Raw genomic sequence first — 20,639 nt, 5'->3', positions numbered from 1 at the left:
ATTGCAGCAGATTTCAATGCAAGACACCCTACGAGACCATCCATCTCCCATGCTACAGTTAGCAAACTGCTTGCTAAGTTTCGTGAAACTGGTTCAGTGTTGGATTTGCCAAAATATGGACACAAGAAAACTGTCACTAATGAAGACACATCAAGATTTTGTTCAGTGATGAGGCAAACTTTTATGTTAATGGTGAAGTTAACAAACAAAACCACCGCTATTGGTCTGACACTAACCCACATTGGATGGATCCCTCCAAGACTGTTGGAACAACAAAAGTGATGGTTTGGTGTGGTATATGGGGAACAACGATGGTGGGGCCATTCTTCATCAATGGAAACCTCAAGGCCACTGGATATTTGAAATTGCTACATGATGATGTGTTTCCCTCTTTATACACTGAAGCTGGCACGTTCCCTGAGTTTTTCCAGCAAGATGGTGCACCACCACATTATGGGTGCCAGGTCCGAGCATTCCTAGATGAACAGTTTCCTGGAAAGTGGATTGGTCATCGTGGACCAGTTGAATGGCCCCCAAGGTCTCCCGATCTGACCCCCTTAGACTTTTATCTTTGGGGTCATCTGAAGGCAATTGTCTATGGTGTGAAGATACGAGATGTGCAGCACCTGAAACTACGGATACTGGATGCCTGTGCTGGCATTTCTCCTGCGGTGTTGCTATCAGTGTGTGAAGAGTGGGAGAAGAGGGTTGCATTGACAATCCAACACAATGGGCAGCACATTGAACACATTTTATAAGTGGTCAGAAACTTGTAAATAACTCATGAAAGAATAAAGTAAATCACATATACTAATGTGCCACAAACAGGACTTTAATATCACCAACCATTCCCATTTTATTACGGTGTATCCATATAAATGGCCCACCCTGTAGATCAAGAAAGGATGAGGGCCCATAGAGACTGTTTATGTATTTGCCCACTGTCCTTTGCTGCAACCCTACTAAATGCTGGCTGGAGGCATGATTGTATAGAAGTCTATGAGAAAGCAACCCTTCTCCTCCTTTTCACTTTCAAGTCTTATTTACTGACTGACATTATTACCCTCATTAAGAACCACAATACAGATGATAAAATGGGCTATACTATAGGCCGGGGCTGCCCTAGGGGGTTTATGATTGACAAGTTCTGGTGTTATGAGCATACAGTGTCCCTTTCACTCAGATCTGTTCATTTTTATCAACTCTGGTTTCAAAGCACTAAAATAGTAACGGCCAACATGCTTATCAATGGATAATATCACAATGACTGCATCTTTTACATCTAGTAATGGACAAAAAGCAATTCCAGAGACCATAAAAAACAAATCTTCTTTTTTGCATTTTTCTTTGTAACCTCGATACCTTTTGGCCCAATCAATCTTAGGGTTTTGGTTTTTTTTACAAACTGTCTCTGTGTCAACATGGCAAAAAGTAGTCTTGAAGGCATGCTCTCTATTTGGAACCATGACAAAAGTGTTTTTGGCAACAGATTTTGATAACATGTTAGTTTCTCAACTTTCATGTTACCACAGTTGAAGATACAACGTGTGTATCTGAGATCAAATGATAGTGGGGTTTGGCAATGAATAGGGTCTGACTCATGAGATCACTAATGTAATGAAGCCTTTGAGCTTGAGCCATTCTGTTCCATTGTTTCTCATCCTGATTTATGTCATTGCATCCCATTTGATCGCTCTGTTGGATCTTATTTAAACATCATTTCCCCTTACTGGAACTTGTCCTGATGCATGCTTAGTCATCCAGGTAAGGAAATCTGAGACGTTGATTCTGTTCATCTGAACGTAGAGTTTTCAGTGGGAGAAACATTTCATCAATCATCCAAGTGACTTCTTCAGTCTCAGCTGACTGCAGGTTTCCCCAACCTAATGTAGCCAGATGGGTTACTCTGCCCTCTCCACCTCTCTCGCTCGCTCTCTCTCTGGCTGCTGTTCAGGTTGGGTTGAGTGGAAACACTCCTGCACTCTAATTGCAGGGTGGCGACTGTCGGTATAAGGCCATGCAGGCTTCATTTCCCTATTAATTGCTTCTTTGCTTTTTGTGAGTGCAGTATCAGGCGCCAATGCACTTATTTTCGATCAGGCTCTACAACAGTTACAGGTAGGCCGTATGTGTATCCTCCTATCCACTTTAAAGGTTAAATAAGTGGTATAGTGGCTTATTGCTGTCCTGTTTACAGATTGGCCGACTTACTTATTTCCAGCCGTCGTGGAGAGGGCCGCTGCACTACTACCAGCAACTGATATAGCGTCCTTAATTCTGGGGTGAGTAGCATTTGGCATTATTTTGCTACTGACTATAAATTAGAATAAAACATAGCTGGGCTTGAGTGATCTCTTGCCCGTTTATTTTGCTGGTGTTTACTTGCATCTGATATTTGTACTTACACGTTTGACTTGCTCCAGTCGCCACAGAGAGCACCTTTTTGGAGTGTTGCTAGATCAAATGTCATAACGCCATCATCGTGCAGGCAACTGTTTGCTTGTGGAGTGTAAATTCCTAGGCTTGTGTACTTTACTTTCTTTCTTTTAAAAGTGTGTGTCTTTTATTATTGTATGCTTGGAGTAGATTTTTTTAGTTTGACTGTGAGCAATGAGCCTGGTGCTAAAGTTCCTTTTCCATTAGTAACTACTCGAATCGACTCACTATGGCTCGCCCGACTCAACTCAGGTTGACTGGTTTTCCATTACAATGCAGTACTACAGGCCATGTCCACACTAATACTTTTTCGTTTGAAAATGCATCTTTTTCGCTGTCTCAGTGTGGCCTTCCGTCCACACTGAGACAGCGTTTTTGGTCAAGGAAAACTGAACTCTTTGAAAAAACTCTCCAAAGTGGATACATTTGAAAATGCCGTTTTCACGTCACAGTGTGGACTGCGAAAACGCAGTCAGCCCATTTAAAAAACTCTTCCTGCTCTTCCTGTTTTCTATAAATGTATTCAAATAAAGGTATTTTAATATTGAAACCAATCTGCCTCAGCAGTGTATTTTCAAACCTGTGTAATTTTATTTTACTTTATTTTATTTTTGGTTAATTTGGAAACACACTCATTCCTCTAGTTGTAAACTAAGCCCCCCCCCCCCCCCCCCCCCCCGACTACCTCACCATAATTATAGACTGTACGTTTTCATAATGACTGGAGCGATCACCACTGACAAACAATGGGCTGTGAGGTCAAGGAAAGGGGAAAGACCATCTCTGAATTGAGACTAATTGCAGCCATTCCCCATTTCTCTGTGAATGGTGCTCAGAAAGATTAATCATGGTCTTTGATCACTGGTTGTTATCATGATACATCCAGATGAACAGAGTCACCTTTATGGGACTTACTGATCTTGTCTTCTCTTCAGATGAGCCAGGGGCCACTGCTGTCAAAGGATGATTTTATCTCTATCTGCAGGAATTCATATTTACTGGTATTGCTCTGATCTGGGTCCTTCCCTTCCACATACATACGAGGGAAGTGTAAGACAAGAACAGCAGCAGCAAGACCCCAGCACAGAGCACAACAGGCAACATTGAAAACAAATATAGTGATGATTGAGTCAGACACAGCATCAAAGGGGGAGCTAGGGTAGAGGTGGGTTGCAATGCAGCTCGCAGATGCACAGCAAACACAGTCAGACTGAAGCGGCTTAAATAGTGTGACCTCTTTTTGACGCATAGAAGAATAATCAAGCCATCAACTGATGTGGGTTGACACTGAGACCAGTTGATCTTCCTGGATTACACCATACTTGACTTCATGATCTACCAGAATTCACTCATCCCGTCTGCTCTCATGCCGTACTATAAAATGTCAGCTGTGTGTTTGCCAGAATCACTGGACTCTGATCTGGACGGCTGCCATTCATTCAACTGTTTTATTAGCGTACACATAAAACAAACACACACAAGCAAGCAGCGCCACCACGTCAGGACTGACATCTGCTCTCAGACCCACTTTATGGTTGCAGTGTATACTATGCATGTGTGAAACCAGGCTGTTAAGAGCTCGCTTCCATATTTGTACCATATGTGTTTATTTGTATATTGGCATCTTTGTGTACATGTCAGTTGGTGTCAGTGATTAATGAGCGTAATCCACTTCCTTATTTCTATAATAAGAAAAGAAAACATAATAACATCATATAAATTTCTCCCCTGTACCCGAGCCATTCAGCTCCCTAAATAAACTAATAAATGCATAAACTAGCTACAGAGAGGACGGTGAAAGGTTTTTATGCACACCAAATAAATACAATACATTTGAATATGATGTAACTATGAAAATATTGAAAGCTATTTGAATGTAGGCTGTACTTGGACCAAACGTATTAGTCTGTACTGGGTGTCTGGTGTATTGTTTTTTCTGTTCACTTTCTAAATTTGTGTTATTGCGCTAATCTTTACTAATCATTTTAAAGGTAAATGCCCAATTAATGTGTCCTAAATAATGACTGAACAATGAAATTTTTGGATTTCACGGCAATCTGCTTCAGACTTGTTGAAGTGTCTTAGGTGGGAAAAGTGGTGGACTGGCCAACCAAAGTGCCATTCTTTAATTTAGCTGATTATATACTGTAAATATTAAACTGATCTATTAATATGATTTCTGACTGGCTTCTCTGACACACCTAGGTACTGTAGTTCACTGATAACCGCCAATCTGACCCACTGCATGACTCAGATACAGCATTATATGGCGCTTCCGTGTCTGCCCTTTGAAAACACTCATCGATACAATTCTTCGCTCACTTATTGTATGCTTAAAACACTCAAACAGCCACTGTGGGATCAATACTAGGATTTGCACACAACACACACACAGTTACTGCTCAGGTGGTCCAGGTTTGCTTCCTGAGTTTTCCCTCAGTTCACAGCTTCAGCCTGTGACAGGGACATCACTGTCTCACTCTGATAACATGGAGCAGCTTAATGTTTAGCCCAAGACCCAAGCACATGCACACACACACACACACACACACACACACACACACACACACACACACACACTAGAGAGCTAAGAGATTACAAAGGCACAGAGACCCATATGCCGACAAGCAATGGAGACGAGTAAACTCAATGTGAGGCGAATGCGAGGTAACGATCAAGGTGAGTTATAACTGCTAATAGCATTTTAAAATGTGTAATGACTGAAGAAGAAAAAACTTGAGGTGGTCCTACCTGCCACTGCATCTTTATTTCTTCTGCACTGAGTGAAGAAGCAAAGTGATGGAGTTCAATTCTGTACAGATGGTAAATTATTACTGATTGTATTGACTGGGGAAAATAACTGACCGTGAAAGTCGCCTAGCTGATATTTATAGCAAAGTGAAAACTTGTTCAAGTCACTCCAAGCCTTTAATTTGCTAAGTAGGGCTATTAGCCTGTTAATCCACACGAGAGCCTGTCAGCTGTGCTGCGTGGCCTGAGAATGAGCGAGTGAATTCATTTTGAACTTGTAATAATGTAAGGAACAAATTCAACAAAATTTTCTTTCTCTTAAAATTTGACGATTTTTTTTTATCTGTACAGGAAAATGCTGGCAAGGTAGATTAATGTTAAACACGCTGTTTAATATATTAATAGACTTAACAGCCTTCGACACCGGTTCAAGAAATTATGAAAACAGGATTTATTGCTTAGACTTTACAATTTCATGAAAGAGAGTGTTGAATAATGTAATTAAAAGGAAGGAAAATGTCTTTAAAACAGACTTTTATCCGTAAATAATCTGATTACTTTTCAGAGCAGGAAGCTATTTCCATCTATGGTTGAAGTAATTTATCATTTCATTTTTTTCTGATTTTGATCATCTTACTTTACATCCATGAAAAACAAAAGAGTGAAAGACATAACCCATAATCCAGAGACATTATGAGACAAAAACGTGGCACAGAATAGTTTGGTGAAATCAGTAAACTTTTTAAGTTGGGCTTTTAATAGTTGTATTAACATTTACAAATGTAAATCATCTCGATAAAATTTATAATACAAAAGCTTGAACCTTCCACAAAAAAATGAGAAAATAGGAAGTGAAAACTAAACTATAGTCTTTGAACTTTGGTTAATTAAGGCTAGCTGTTACCCTCAGCTAAAGTTAATATTTTGTAAATATTGTTTTCTGATGTTTACTTCAACATATTTTACATTTAATTTGTTTCACCACCTAAATATTAATTTTCAGTGATATTTCTGACCAGGCAGCATCTTCCTCTAAAACCTCATTTCAGTCCATGTAGCACATACGTGTGTGTGTGTGTGTGTGTGTGTGTGTGTGTACATATTACATATATATTCGTGTACGTGTATGTATTGGTTTGCTCTTTATGTCTGAAATAAAGATACAATAACAATATATGTAATGCTGTACATTCAACCTACAGGCTGACTGAACAGTGTAGAACAGCTGGAGACGGGGGGGGGGGGGGGGGGGGGGTTTAGTCTGACACAACCCAAAACTAACGTAAAGTCTTATAAAAGTCAGCAATTATTATAATTTTTATTTTTATTCTGTACAAATTCTTTCAAATAAAAACACTTCATGGGCAATTGGCTGTCAAAGTCATTCTTGTCTGTGCACAGTAAACATTAGAAGTGAACTGAATTTATTAGTTTGACAGGTAGACAGAAAACTCTAAGAAAAGGGTGCCCCAGGCAAAGAAATAGTCTGACGGCTTTTTTAATATTTGAACTGTTGAACAAATGAAACAAATAGAAGTTTATACCTCTGACAGCACTAGTGCCGAATTCAATTACATTTTTCTGTCAAATCACAACAACAGGCACCTCGAGTTACTTTGCATTATAAACCCTACAAAAACAGAGAGAAATCAGTTGAACAGTCTTACTGCTAAGCTGAGCTAAATATCTGGATGCCCTTAATATTTACAGCAAAGAAATGAGAGCACTCATCTAATTTATTCTCATCATTTATTAGCCCAGGCTTAATCTGTTTACTCTAAACTATTAAAAATCTTTGAAAAGTTATTTAGAAAACTACACATATTAAATAGTTTAAGAAAAGACAAAAACATCCAGTAATTTCTGTCTCTTTTTGACAGGGATTGTTGAAAATGACTCCCCAGCAGAACCACATGGCAGCAGCCCTGCTCGGCCTGTTTCTGCTCTTGTTCGTCTCTACGTGTATGCGCTGCATGGCTGCCTCTGCGAGGTGGCCTTCACTGCTGTGTGGGACTGGTGCAGCACCCAGGACAGGAGGCTGGCAGGCCACAGCAGTCTGTGGGCGCTGCCCATGTATGCCACAGCAATCTATCTCATGGAGAGGCTGAGGGCCCTGATGCTCGCTCAGAATCACCCACTGACTGTGCGGCTCGTGCTCTACACTGTTTTCATCTACCTGTGGGAGTTCAGCTGGGGTGTGGGGCTTAGTTTGTTGGGAGCCTGTCCATGGGACTACTCAGGCCATAGGTACAACCTGAGAGGACTGATAACTCTGGACTATGCACTTCCCTGGGCTGTGGCTGCATATATAGCAGAACAGCATGTGATCAGGCACACTTTAAGAATAAGACTGCATAACTGAACCGCTGTTGTGACGATCTGGACTCATGTGCTTCCAAAACACTTAATTAATTAATTTCATATTAATTATATTGAAAGTAATTATTCTGTTGTTTTTAGCAGTATAATAAACCTGACTGTGAAAGTACATTAAAGGAGTAGTCTTGATTTTGGAAAATAAGATAACAAAAAGTCTCTACACAAAGCCACAGATATGAATTAGCCTGGACACTTGGAAAAATAAAATATTATGAAGAAACAGCAGGTGTAGTTTTATAGTAAAGTGAATAAAAAACAGAAAGAATGATCAACAATGAGCTTTGAACTATTGAGAAGCCAGCTTTCTTAAATCCTTTGATCTTTTCCCAAAGGATTACTCGCTTAATACAGTCAACACTCACCTTTTTATATCTTTGCTTTAAGAAGCAGTTTTACTTTAAACGTTTAGCCTCATTGAAAGTAGAAGAAACTCCAGCAATCTATTCTCTCAATGCAACATAAATGCTCTTCTCTTTGTAGCTTCAAGGCCAAATACATGCACGTAAGCGAACAAGGAACTCTCCAATATTTCATCCTTTAAAAAGATTGTTTAAAACAGCTTGTACTTGCAATGAGGAAGTTAGTGTATGTATTTAAAAAAAACCTGAACAATAACAGCCAGTGTTGGGAAGGTTACTTTTAAAATGTATTCCATTACAGATTACAGAATACATGCCCCAAAATGTATTCTGTAACGTATTCCGTTACGTTACTCAATGAGAGTAACGTATTCTGAATACTTTGGATTACTTAATATATTATCATGCTGTTTACAACTACGTGAATGTACTATTGCTGTGATTTATTACTGTTACTGAAGGTCCGCGGCTCCGAACCGTAGTAAAGGGACCTCTGACTAATACGGTGGGTTCTGTGTCGGGCTCGTAGCTGAAAACTAGCTTTACTTTGTTGTCTGGGTCAACTTTGCTAGCGAGAGACAAAGAGAGGCATTGAAAGGCTGCTCCAAAGGAACTTATTGTTTTTGGAGGAAAACACGAACACAGTGTACAGTCGAGTCTTAATAGCTTACTTACAACTGGGCTCGTCAGGCTCTCTTCTTGGCTGCAGTGGTTATTATTATATTTACATGCTTCCAGCTCCCGTTTTTGCTCGATGACAGCTCGTACTTTTCCTTTTTCTCCCTCCATCGCTCACAGACACATAACGTGTATGGCAGTCCATTCTCCCTGCAGCACGGACTACACTGACTATGATGCTACATTCTTTAGAGCTATACCTGTAGCACTCTGCCTATTAGCTTAGCACAACAACAACAAAAAGGCCTCTCTCACCCAGGAAACAGAGAGAGCGTCACCCTGTAACCATGGCAACCGTAACGCTGCCACCTGGAACAACAGAACATAGCTGTCAAACAAAACCCAAACAGGCCTGACCCGCCACAATATGAAACAAGGAAGTACCGCCGTGTAATCCATTTATTTCAACAAAGTAACTGTATTCTAAATACCACCTTTTTAAACGGTAACTGTAACGGAATACAGTTACTCATATTTTGTATTTTAAATACATAACGGCGCTACATGTATTCCGTTACTCCCCAACACTGATAACAGCACACATGGTTCAGCACTTTTATGCACATTACACAAAGGCAAACATAGATTTACGCTCTGTCTATGCAAGACAAGACACCGGCCTATTTAAGTCTCCACAGATAACGTGAGACAAAGCGTCCTGCAAAGTAGTAGATGGGAGCAAATATTAAACAAACAGTGAGAATAAAAAACAGGAAATGTCCACAAATGTAGCTAAATGCTGAAAAGTAAGTGTCAGACCAGAAACTAGTTAGTCAAAAACACATTGTGCATTTAGCCCTGTACATTTGTCTGTGCTGTGATTGGTGCCTTCCTGGTAACATTTTTTGCTGGTGCACCTAAAGCAGTAAAATTCTGAATTCAAACAAGCTCAAAATTCAGCACTGGGGGTAAATAAAATAGTAGACAAAACCTAATAAGTGGGCTTTAAATTATCTTCATATATGACAATAACATCATTAAGCTAACGCACTACCACCCCCAAAGTATCTGGAACAATTCAAATCTTTATTGAAAGGCTCTTTCAGACTGTCGACTGAAGGCTAATTACACTGCTGATTTATAAAGTGTCACCAGTTCTTAAATGTCAGCTTTGTAAGAGACTACATGACAAATGTAGGTGGTTGAAAAGCAGAAGACAAGTACTCAACCAATCAGAAATGTCCAGCGCAGCAAGCTCCACACCCATAGTTCCCATTACTTATTAATAAATATTGTCCCACCTAGCTGGAACGTTTTATTGCAGGGCAACGTTCCTGGATCTTAATTTATAGCTTACACGTCCATGGGAAAAGTGTAGTGAAAACAATTCAGAAAATGTTCATTAAAACAATATTTGTATTTGTTTTTTTAGTCTGGGTGCCATCGATAATTATGACTAGCATCTCACAGCCAAATATGCTTTGAACTCATTTTCAGTCATTTGTGCAGTACTGGGGGAAATCCCGTACTCCATTAAACAGTGATGATTAAATAGGAATCTGGCAAGCGGAAGTTGGCACCTAACAGCAGTGTCATCTGACAACAAGGCTGCGTTCCTGATACTCGTTGAAACTTGTGTTTTTAAGTCCTTTCAGCCGCTGGGACTGAAGTTTATGAGTGACAGTCATCTTGCAAGGAAAGCACATAATGTTATTTCTATAGATATTTATTTATTTTCTCTCAGCACTCACATACAATTACATCTGATGGGAGAGTACAGTTTTCACATTCTTTAATCACTTTTATTGCAGGGTTTACATCATTTAGTCTTTATGTGTTAGTCCATGAAATGCTTCTCAGTGAGCAGGACAGCGCTTTCTAATACAGATGTGACTTAGAGTTCATGCTTGGATTGAGGAGTATTTAATGATTGAGGGCATTGATTAACACAGCTACAAGTAAGAAAAGTAAAAAGAAAAGTATCCATAAATAATTTTTACATGAAGATTTACTCACTTTTCAGAGCAAGAAGTTATATTCATTTATGGTTGTAATTAATTTTCTCATTTTAATCATCCTCTGCTATCCGGGGGGGAGGAAACAAAAGAAAAGTGAGTGAGACAACAAAAATCAGAGACATTTTAAGAAATGAATTTGGTTGAAATCTATAGGAAAATCTCACAGCAGCAATGAGGGTAACAGAAGGAAAAGGCTTTGCTAAGGCCTTATTTTAGGCCTAAAACACTTGCTGTTGTGTCTTTTTTAATATCAAATTTTCCTTGTAAATTTCTCCATACTGTTTTGGTGACCAGGGAAAGGGTATGACATAGAGGTTACTAATATTACAAATATATGAAAATTTTGGGTTGTGATGCTTAAATTAATTAGTTTTTACATCTATTTTTGTATAAAATAGTTTTTTTATGAACACAGCAATGTAATGTTCCTGCAATCTTCTACATGACGAGAGGAAAGAAAAATATGAAACATGGTTTTCTGTTTTCTGCCTGCAGTTGCACTGGACGTAGCGCAGTAGCATTCACCATCAGTTGTGCAGTTGTACTAAGATGTGCAGGGAATAGACAGGGTGGAGCAGTCTACAACGGAGGAGTGGAAATACCAACATTACTTTTATTTTCATTGCATAAAAACACAGGAGGGTGATGGTAAAGTACAAATTGTGTCCAGGACAGAAACAGCCACACTGTACTGCTAACACAACATCAGGTCTTTGCAGACATCTACACAAGCAACGTGCCAGCACAGAGCCAGCAGAGACACATCTTATTTATCACCATGTAACAAAGCGAGTGATGAGTAGTCAAGCTTAGAGCGCCGTAGCATTCAAGTTAGAATCACAGTGGCAACACTTTGAAGTCTATGTGGTGGTTTTCCACTTTGTTTTGTGTTCAAATGTAACCTTAAAAGAAAAAATGTTCTTTTTAAGAAAAGGATTTATCTTATTATCTGGGACTGTAGCCTAAGGTTCATACATGGTAATTATGTCACAGTGTATTTCAGGACATGCTACTGAGCAACATGAAAGAAATATAAAAACAAAAACAAAAAGCAGCATAACAAATTACTTTTTACTGGGAAGTAATCAAATTCAGTTTTTTAAGTAATTGTAAAACTAACACTAGATATGACCGTAATGTTATTAAACAGAATTATTTTGGTTACAAAAATCCAAACAAAGCATTGGGTTTGGCTCCGAAACTGTCAGTCTGCTGGTTGACGTGAACAGACGTGAACAGACTGCCTGCTAAGGAGTCAAATTCCTGTTAGCTCGCTGTATCAGTTCACCTCCATGCATCTGGAACTATTCAAATTTTATTACAGCAGCAGGTTCTACATGTCAGTTTTGTAAGAAACTACACAAAACATGTAGGCGGCTATGAAGCAGTTCGTTGGAAAAGTTCATCTGACAACAATGTTATGTTCCCGATACCTGTTGAAACGTGTGTTTTTAAGTCATTAGAGCCACTAGAAATGCAGAAATGAGTAACAGCCAACTTACAAGGAAAGGGCAAATGCTCAGACATGAGATGTTTTTATTTATGCATTTTACTCGCATAAAATTACATGTAGTGATTGATGAATGCGAGAAAATAGCATCATTTTGTAATTGTTTATCAATACTGTTTACCCTTACTAAATGGTCTATGCTACTTACTGTATTTGTTTTATACATAAAATACTTTCAGTTGTTCGAGCTCATTTAAATAATACGTGCTCGCCTCCCAGCATATGTTTCAATGCAGGTGTGATTTGACGGTTGATGCTTAAGGTCTCTTCCTCTCTGGGTTTTGGATCACAACCAAGGCGACAGTCCCCTCAGCTCTCTGCCACTGGTATCTACAACAGAGAAAGTCACTGCATGTAAAACCACACTGGAAACCCTGGAGAGTTCACTTTCAACACTTTTGATCCAATAATTTGTACACTCAGTGAAAGAGTTTGTAATTTACTGACAACTTGATATTGACTCACTGGCTCTGCTCGGGAATGAGCAAACTGTCTCCTGCAGGAAGACTGAACTCCTGCTCATTCATAGTCACTGTGGAAGATCCCTCCTAAGAAAGAGATGTAGAAGAGGAAGGGAGATTTACATGCGCGTCCAGGGACAGACTGTTGGGACAGACTCTGCATACATACCAACTGCCAAACCCACACATCAGTTTGGGGTGTTGTCATCTCTGTGAGTCCAGGTCCGAACACCATCGCCTGTTGGGGAGGCAGTAAAAAGAGTCTTGTTTATCACTATCATTATCTACAACACGTCTAGTCTCCTGTTATTTCAACAATAATTATACCTTTGACTTGTACTTTTAGTATCAAAACATCCTTTCTGCCGGATAGACCGTACCATACAGTTGTGGTCAGAAGTTTACAGACACTCATCGTGGGCATGTAATTTTGTTCCAGTAGTTTCCAGTTCAGGGTAGGCTTGTGTCTTTGTGGCCCCTGGATTGTCCCTGAAAGTCCGAGCCAATACCCTCTCATGTGAGGGAGACAATTTGTGTCTTCTTGTGGTGGCACACACATTAAACCTGTACTTACAAATATTTATTTAAGGTGTGATCTTGCAATCTACAGTTACTTAGTGCAAAAAGAAACAACCATTGCCAGCAGTCAACCATGATCTCTGACAAGAAGCTGGTCTTAAAGGACACTGCAGAACCTTCAAGATTGCTTATTAAAAGAAATAAGTGAACGCATGTTTATATTTGAGTGTGTTTGTACACGTTTGACCCTGCGTGGATTTAAGACATTTTTGGGGGGGTTTGTAACTAATTAAAGATGCTGTGCAATCATTCCACTTTGGGGAAAAAAACACAATTGAAAGAAATCATGAAAACCAAAATTGTAACTATATGTGAGTGCAGGCCTAAATAAAATGTTTTACTGAAAATGGCTGAAAAAAACCCTGATCAACCATCTCATATAAGATCATTACCTGACACTAGGTTTCTTACCTCAGTCTCAAACTGAGCTCCAAACATGTCGATGGGCCTGCCATTCCCCAAAGACGGCCTCTGTTTTTCCAGCCAGTCTTTGAAGGAGAAGGGCATCATCACGTTCATGGTGTTCAGCTGGAAAGGAGGTTCCCTGAAGACTTCATCTATCCATCCAATAATAAACAATGACACCAGCTCAAAGTTTATAGGGACTTACAATTTCCTCTGAACAACTCACTTGGATCAGGTTTTCCTGTTTTGTACTGCTTGGATGCCATGAACCTGAAAGTAAAATACAGTCAAGTCAACATACTTAAAAGAAAGAGCATGATCTGAATATGACTTGTAAAGATGAAAAGATGCCTTACTCCTTGATTATTGGCACCAGCTCGGTTCCTAGATCCTGACAGTAGAACCATTTTTCAAATAGGATGTCAGTGGTGTTGTCTACATAGTACCTGAGAGCACAAATACATGCTAACATAAAAATCTGTTTACAGGATTGTTTTTTGGGTTTTTGGGAGGGGGGGTGTCTTGTTTTTTTGGTTTGTTTGCTTCTTTGTGTGTGTGTGGGGGGGGGGGGGGGGGGTCCAAAAACAAATGTGTTTCACTAAGATCTAAGACTCAATTCAATAAAATGTTTATTTATCTATTGTAGGACCCTACAATAAAACAGAACAAGGTAGCTGCTGATGAAGATAACCACTTAATTAAATCCAAGGCATCACTTAACATTTATCATTTATATATAAAAAATGTAGCCGGTGGTGTAAATACATATCATTAAAGGTTTATTTGTTTAAATAATTAATCATTAAGCAAAATGTGCTGGGTATAATCTGAAGTATACCAGTCCCATAAATTTTATTTGACCAGATTCGATAAAGTTAGACATTTACATTGTACTTATTTTTGTTCTTGCTTGTACTTGAAAATTGATTAATTAATTAAAGTAGTTTAAGTCATACATTTTGGGAATACATTTTTATGAGTGTAGTTTTAAGTCTTACTTAATACAGCATGCTGTCTAGTTAGTAAATTATGGTCCTGTATAGAGAAAAACAGACAGTAAGGAGAGTATTGAGCAGGGGTGTCCAAGTCCAGCCCTCCAGAGCTACTATCCTGCAGCTTTTAGATGCAGCCCGACTCCAACACAGCTGAATCAAATGATTGGATTACCTCCTCAGCATGGCATCAAGGTTGGCAAAGGCCTGATAACAAGCCTGGACTGGAGTTGGACACCCCTGCTTTAGAGTATAGCCGGCTTGTGATTTATGGAGGGTCAGGAGTCCCAGAATGAATTAATTAGCAATACCATTAAATAATTAATTAAATGTTTACTAAATTAATAAAATTTAGAATTTATTAATTACATAAATAATTAATTTACTGCCTATTCATTTTATTCAAAACATGTAATAATTTATTTATTTATTTCCTATTCTAATTAATTAATGACACGTTTAATTAATGAAATTATATATTTAATTATGTATTTATTTCACATTTTAATTAATTATTGACACAATTGATTAATTCTTTAATTGTGTATTTATTTAATGATTTTGGCACTCCTGGCCCTCCAACTGACATAGGGACTGTTAAATCCCCAAACGCTGCTGTAATTTGATTATGTTGTCAGATTTGAATTTGATTTTATTTGTTGTAAAAATGTAAATTTGTTACATACTTACAAGGTAAACATTCAAGTTTACGTCGAATCTGGTCAAATAAAATATGTTTAACTGGTTTACAGTTTATACCACACGTTTCATTACTGATCTTTGAAAAACCTATTTTTATGTCAGCTGAGTTTTAATTAAACTTATTGCCTCGTGTTTATGAGGGCAAAGAATCTTTTCTTTTTAAGTGTCCTGTCATGTTTATGACCATTATAAAATCAAAACTGCCACAGCAGTGAACCTCAGGCAGTCGGTTTCAGTGAGCAGTCTTCTCCTTTCCATCACCAAGCCCACGGTGTTAGCCTGCCTCTGGGGGGAGTGAGGGATCCGAGCTGGCAGCAGAAACATCTAGAATTTGAGACAAAAAGTCGTGGAATGCACAGTGAAGAAGATTCACCTGAGATAAAGCTTATTGCACAAGCTTGCTGCGCTTCCTTATTTCTAATCAGCAGAGAGCGATGGGAACTGGAGCAGAAAAATAGTTTCCAGGAGGGTTTAGTGCAGTTGTCTATCTCAGCATTTCACTATTATGTATAAAATATTTTTTTATTCCTGTTTTGAAAGATGACCAAATAATTTCTATGTTCTCTGTTAAAGTATCTTACTACAAATTTAGAGCTAACACACTACATTGTGGGGGGCCTAAGAGACCTGGGCCCATCCCGACTGGCTGTGAGAAGTAGTTTCTTAGGTCTTATCTTCAGTTACTAAATGTGGTTTTGTTTGAGCGCTGCTGTAGACGGCTCAGGTTGTGACATGGGTTACTGAACTTGTATGACTTCCTTATGTCTAAAAGATATTTACACCAGTGTCATCGGGAAAAACCCCAATTGTTAACAAATTGGTTTTCGCAGGTTTTCTTCCTCCTTTTCACAGGAGGAGTATACTTCAGGATCTACAGCATGCAAGTCAATGCATCAAATATATTTTCTTTTGAAAGTATAAAAAATGTGGAGAATAAATGGTTGTTCGAGCTGAAAATTTCAGTAAAGTTCAGTGGCTCTGCCGCTCTCTCTCACTCTTTCTCACTCATCTGATATTTAATTACAATCTCTTTGTTTAAGTGAAAAGACGGCCTGTCTCAGGCTTCACAATTAATAATGATGGATTGGGAATTGTTTTCTTAATCTTTTCACACAAGTATTAAAAATAATAATCTGTGCAAATTACTCTGTACCCATCCAGAGGTAGAATCCTGCAGCTGCTCTTGCATAAACAGCTTAATTAATGCTTTTTTAAAAAGTGTTCTTTATGTTTTATGCAATTTTACAGTTAAATTCCATCTGAATGAATGAATGTGTATTTGTGCACAGCAAAGTACGAAGCAGAAACATACAGTAAAAGTTTAGAGCTTACCTCTCCCTCTTTGATGTGAACATCCTTGTGTTTACCATTTTCAATCACCTTCAGACACATGTCCCCCTTCACCTGGTAGAATAACTACTTAATACAGAGAGAAAGACAAACGAAGAATGGCAGTGGGTTAAATACATGTTATAAATATTTATTTGCAGGCATCAGCAGATACTTCAGTTGTGAAAAACGGTTAGTCACAATTAACATAAAGACATCTCAGACCAACCAGTCAAGGCTCAGTCTGGATAATGTAGTACATCAATACTGAAAGAACCAAGAGGGAGCTATAACACAGAGGCTCCCAAATGCAAGGAATCAAATGTCAATATTATGTTTAGCTTCTTGATATTTCTTAAAGGGCAGTGAATCCTTTCAGCTACTTTAGTCAAAAGTATTTCCATTGGCAGAAATGTAGACACTCCGTGCTTCATGTTAGGAACAAAAAGATCCTACACTGATTGATCAAAATCACAATTATTAACCTAGAGAGGACATGCTGAGAATCACATGAAAAAACAATGCAGCAGGTTAGTCTAATTTACCAAAATTTTATTGCAGCAAATCAATCAAATGGTCCTCAGTAGTTTGTATGGACTCCACGAGCATGTATGCATGCCTGGTAATGTCAGGCATGCTCCTATTGAGATGGCGGATGGTGTCCTAGAAGGTCTGGACCGGGACATCACTGAGCTCCTGGATAGTGTGAGGTGCAACCTGGTGGCATCGGATGGTCCCAGAGGTGAGCATGGAGGCCAGTAAGTGGTAATTCTTTCATTCTCAATGAACTGCCTGGAATGTCTCACCACATGATGCCGGGTGGGTATGAAGAGCAACTCAGACCTTCCGTGGCCCTGTCCAGCTCTCCTAGAAAAACTGCCTGTCTCTGTGCTGGGAGACACAGCAAACCTTATGGCAATGCCACATATTGCTCTGTCATCCTTGAGGAGTTCAACTGCCTCAAGAACTACCTCTGTAGTGTCCACATATCACCTTCCTTTAAATTTTTGAGCAGCATATTTAACACCCTGCTCATCCATGAAAACTAAAAGGTCAGAGGTGGGTAGAGCAGCAGTAGGACCCTAATAGAACAGGCTTTAATGAAAAAAAAATGACAGTTACTAAGTCAGATACAGCATGAAAGGAGCAGATGGAAGGGAGGCGGGTGGCAAAGTGGCTTGCAGATGTGTAGCAACTGTCAAAGCAGCTTAAATAGAGCACCACATATAGCCATATATGTGATGTGTGGATTGTATCACTCGAGCCTTCAGCTGATATGAGTGGGCATTTCTTGGAACTGCAGTTGACCTTGACTTCATGGCCTGTTTGAACAAACACCATGTTTAGATTTACAAACAAAGAGCTCATACGTGACTCTGATTCAACTGATTGAGTGTGATGCAGTTGGTGTTCAGCAAGAAGCACGACAACAGTCTCCAGGATGTAGGCACACGTTTCTCTCTCAGTGAGGAGAGTCACTGAGAGAGAAATGTATGGATAATCAAATAATCAGCCTCAATTAAAATCAAAAGAAGAAAACCCGTAGAAATAATAATAATAATAACATTCATGAGCCAAAACAGAAGCTTATCTTCCTGTGTTATGGCATAAATATTTCTGACAGTCAGATTCCTCAGACTGGCTCAGGCATTTAGTGGGTTTGTTTTTCTTTTTTTCCACAATCTGCCAAGCGCATCAAAACTTACTGGATGGCATTTCTAATCTAATCTTTCTTCCTTTCTATTTTTAAACACAAACTCTGTTACAAGAACTGTAGTTTCCATATAATTATGTTATATTAAGAGAGTCATAGTTACTCCCGCCGTTGACCTGCACTTCATTGAATTTCTTCACTTTAACATTCAGAGCACTGGGCAGAAATCACATTGCGTCAACACCCACCGCGGCCCTTCGTGATGCTTTGTTTTAATTAATATGAACCAACTTAAATTAAAGCCAACAACTTTGTTTTAAAGTTTAAAATTGAATGTGCAGAAGCAGCTTGCAGCTTTCGCAAAAAATCACGAGTAACTGTCGAAAAAGACAGAAAAGATCTGTATTTTTAGACTATGTCAGAAATGACCACACCACTAAAAAGGGTATCCAAGAGTCATGATTTAGTATCAGTGAATGTTTAATGTTGTGAAAGTGGCTGTCAGCTGACACACTTTATACTTTGACACAGAAGCAAGGAAAGCCAGTAGCAGCAGCTGGCCAAAACAGCCTAACCAAGCACTGCAACACGTGGGTGGAACTGGCCCTAAAAGGACAAATGAAGCAACTTTGCAGAAAACTGTAAGAAGCTAACTAATGTTGTCTTTTGTATTAAATTGTAGGTTCTTCTGCTTCCATGGTCCATGTGTGTTGCTGGAATGAGGGGAAAAAAGAGACTAGTCCAACTCTCACCTCCTCCCCTTCCTCTATGTGATAATCCTTCCTGGTGTTAGGGCCTCCGACAAACATGACAAGCTGCTGGGAGAAGTGCCTGAGACAAAGAGGAATTAAAATCATGTCAGTGCATGCACTGCGTGTCCTCGCAGTTCAACTGTCTGAATCCCAAGTGTTCAAACTGCCGCATAAATTACACATTGCTCAATAATTACAAAACTCAATTCACATTTGCAAAGAATAAAGAGTGAGAGTGTAGCTAAGAGTAAACGTGTTACTTACATGAGTTTGTTGCACACTGGAGGCAGGAAAGCATTCTGATTTTCTGCAATCCAGTGTTCCACATTGACCTGAAGAGTACTGCTGTTCATTTTGATGTGATTTGTGCTGCAGAATGAAACCTCTGGGACTCTCTGTCTGCTGTTATGACTGCTTTAAGCAAGAGGACACATAAAGTCCAAAATGCAGAAGTGGGAGTAAACAAATCGGGGTGGAGCACAAGGGTTAAAGGTTGTTGTTTAATAAGTAACATAATGCTGTCCTGCAGACCAAATGGAATCCTTTGCAACATGCACAACGCCACAATGGGAGCAGTTTTCACCCGGCCTACGCTGTACAAAGGGTATTTGAGGTCTAGCTGAGGTAAAAAAATTATTCTCACTCAGTTTTCTGCTTCATTGGTGGTTGTATATTTTGGTTGGATTTCCATCAACCTTTAATTAAAGTCCGTTCCTTTAATTTTCTATTTTTATTTAAGTGAAAGCACACAAGTTACACTTATTGTGCATTTTGTGTACTGTTGGGTTGATCTGACTTTAAAACAAGCAAACAAAAACTTGCTTAAATCGTGTGTTACCAATTCACGTAATAAAATTAAGTTCTCTGCTTTTTCAGTGGTGTTTTTTTTTGTTTGTTTTTTTTGGGGGGGGGGGGGTGGAATTGTGTATAACATGTAAAATATTTAGCACCTTCTTAAAATTCAAGATAGCATAAAAGTTAAAAATCAGACCTGTATGCTCATTTCGAACCAGAAAACTGTCCTGGGGTCACTCAGACCAATCAAACTTTTTATTTTATTTCTGGATGGATGGATGGATGAATGGATGGATGGATGGATGCTGCATCCTCCAGCCTGAAGAAGAGAGGGACCAGAGGCCATTCTGGCTCATTATCAGCACAAGCTACCAAAAACATGGGTGTACAAACATGATTCAACAAAAGACATTGATCTACTTGGATTTTCCAACACAACCATCTATGAATCTCCAAAAGTTGATTCTGTTCATCTGGACGTAGCGTTTTCTGGGAGAAACGTTTCATCACTCAAGGAGTCAAGGAGGCCATTTACGTGAAAAGGGAAAGACCATCTCTGAATCGAGGAGGGGGCCTAAGGGTACATCTTTCGCCATCTTACAATGCTGTGATTGCAGCCATTCCCCAACTCTCTGTGAATGGTACTCATGGCCATTGATCAGTGGTCTTTGATCAGTGGGTTTTGATCAGTGGTTGTTGATCAATGGTCATGACAATTTGCATAATTATGATTAAGGACCTGACCTCCCAGCCCATTGTCCCTTCAGTGGGCTGGTTGCAGTCATTATGCAAATGTACTGTTTATAAGATTGGGGAAACCTGCAGTCAGCTGAGACTGAAGAAGTCACTTGGATGAGTGATGAAACGTTTCTCCCAGAAAACGCTACGTCCAGATGAAC

The 20,639-nt window shown here is 39.1% G+C and overlaps 2 protein-coding genes across 2 annotated transcripts; one reads left to right on the top strand and one right to left on the bottom strand.

The window, feature by feature from the left end:
* The first annotated feature begins 4,623 nt into the window (after positions 1 to 4,623).
* On the top strand, positions 4,624 to 9,095 carry LOC146504957 (transmembrane protein 229B-like). Its single transcript, XM_085182547.1, has 2 exons — positions 4,624 to 5,115; positions 7,068 to 9,095. Exons 1-2 carry the CDS (start codon positions 5,067 to 5,069, stop codon positions 7,547 to 7,549), a joined length of 531 nt encoding a protein of 176 aa, XP_085038673.1. The 5' UTR covers positions 4,624 to 5,066; the 3' UTR covers positions 7,550 to 9,095.
* A 3,184-nt stretch (positions 9,096 to 12,279) lies between these two features.
* Positions 12,280 to 19,377, bottom strand: haao (3-hydroxyanthranilate 3,4-dioxygenase). Its single transcript, XM_085182545.1, has 10 exons — positions 19,210 to 19,377; positions 18,946 to 19,024; positions 16,543 to 16,626; positions 15,428 to 15,534; positions 13,873 to 13,962; positions 13,743 to 13,786; positions 13,523 to 13,668; positions 12,702 to 12,770; positions 12,537 to 12,619; positions 12,280 to 12,401 (listed from the first exon to the last, which is right to left on the bottom strand). The coding sequence occupies exons 1-10, from the start codon at positions 19,296 to 19,298 to the stop codon at positions 12,329 to 12,331; spliced, it is 864 nt and encodes a 287-aa protein (XP_085038671.1). The 5' UTR covers positions 19,299 to 19,377; the 3' UTR covers positions 12,280 to 12,328.
* Between the last annotated feature and the right edge of the window lie 1,262 nt (positions 19,378 to 20,639).

The sequence above is a fragment of the Neolamprologus multifasciatus genome, chromosome 13 (genome assembly GCF_963576455.1).
Source record: "Neolamprologus multifasciatus chromosome 13, fNeoMul1.2, whole genome shotgun sequence".
Classification (NCBI taxonomy): domain Eukaryota; kingdom Metazoa; phylum Chordata; class Actinopteri; order Cichliformes; family Cichlidae; genus Neolamprologus; species Neolamprologus multifasciatus.
Note: the sequence above shows the minus strand (reverse complement) of the source record. Positions and strands in the feature narration are given on the sequence as shown.

What these genes read in the sequence shown, in the direction of transcription:
- LOC146504957 (XM_085182547.1), top strand. Translation starts at nt 5,067, where the DNA reads ATGGAGACGAGTAAACTCAATGTGAGGCGAATGCGAGGTAACGATCAA. An exon ending in AATGCGAGGTAACGATCAAG is followed by an intron (nt 5,116 to 7,067) that starts GTGAGTTATAAC and finishes TCTTTTTGACAG; the next exon opens with GGATTGTTGAAAATGACTCC.
- haao (XM_085182545.1), bottom strand. Translation starts at nt 19,298, where the DNA reads ATGAACAGCAGTACTCTTCAGGTCAATGTGGAACACTGGATTGCAGAA. An exon ending in CCAGTGTGCAACAAACTCAT is followed by an intron (nt 19,025 to 19,209) that starts GTAAGTAACACG and finishes TCTTTGTCTCAG; the next exon opens with GCACTTCTCCCAGCAGCTTG. An exon ending in CTCATTCCCGAGCAGAGCCA is followed by an intron (nt 12,402 to 12,536) that starts GTGAGTCAATAT and finishes TCTCTGTTGTAG; the next exon opens with ATACCAGTGGCAGAGAGCTG.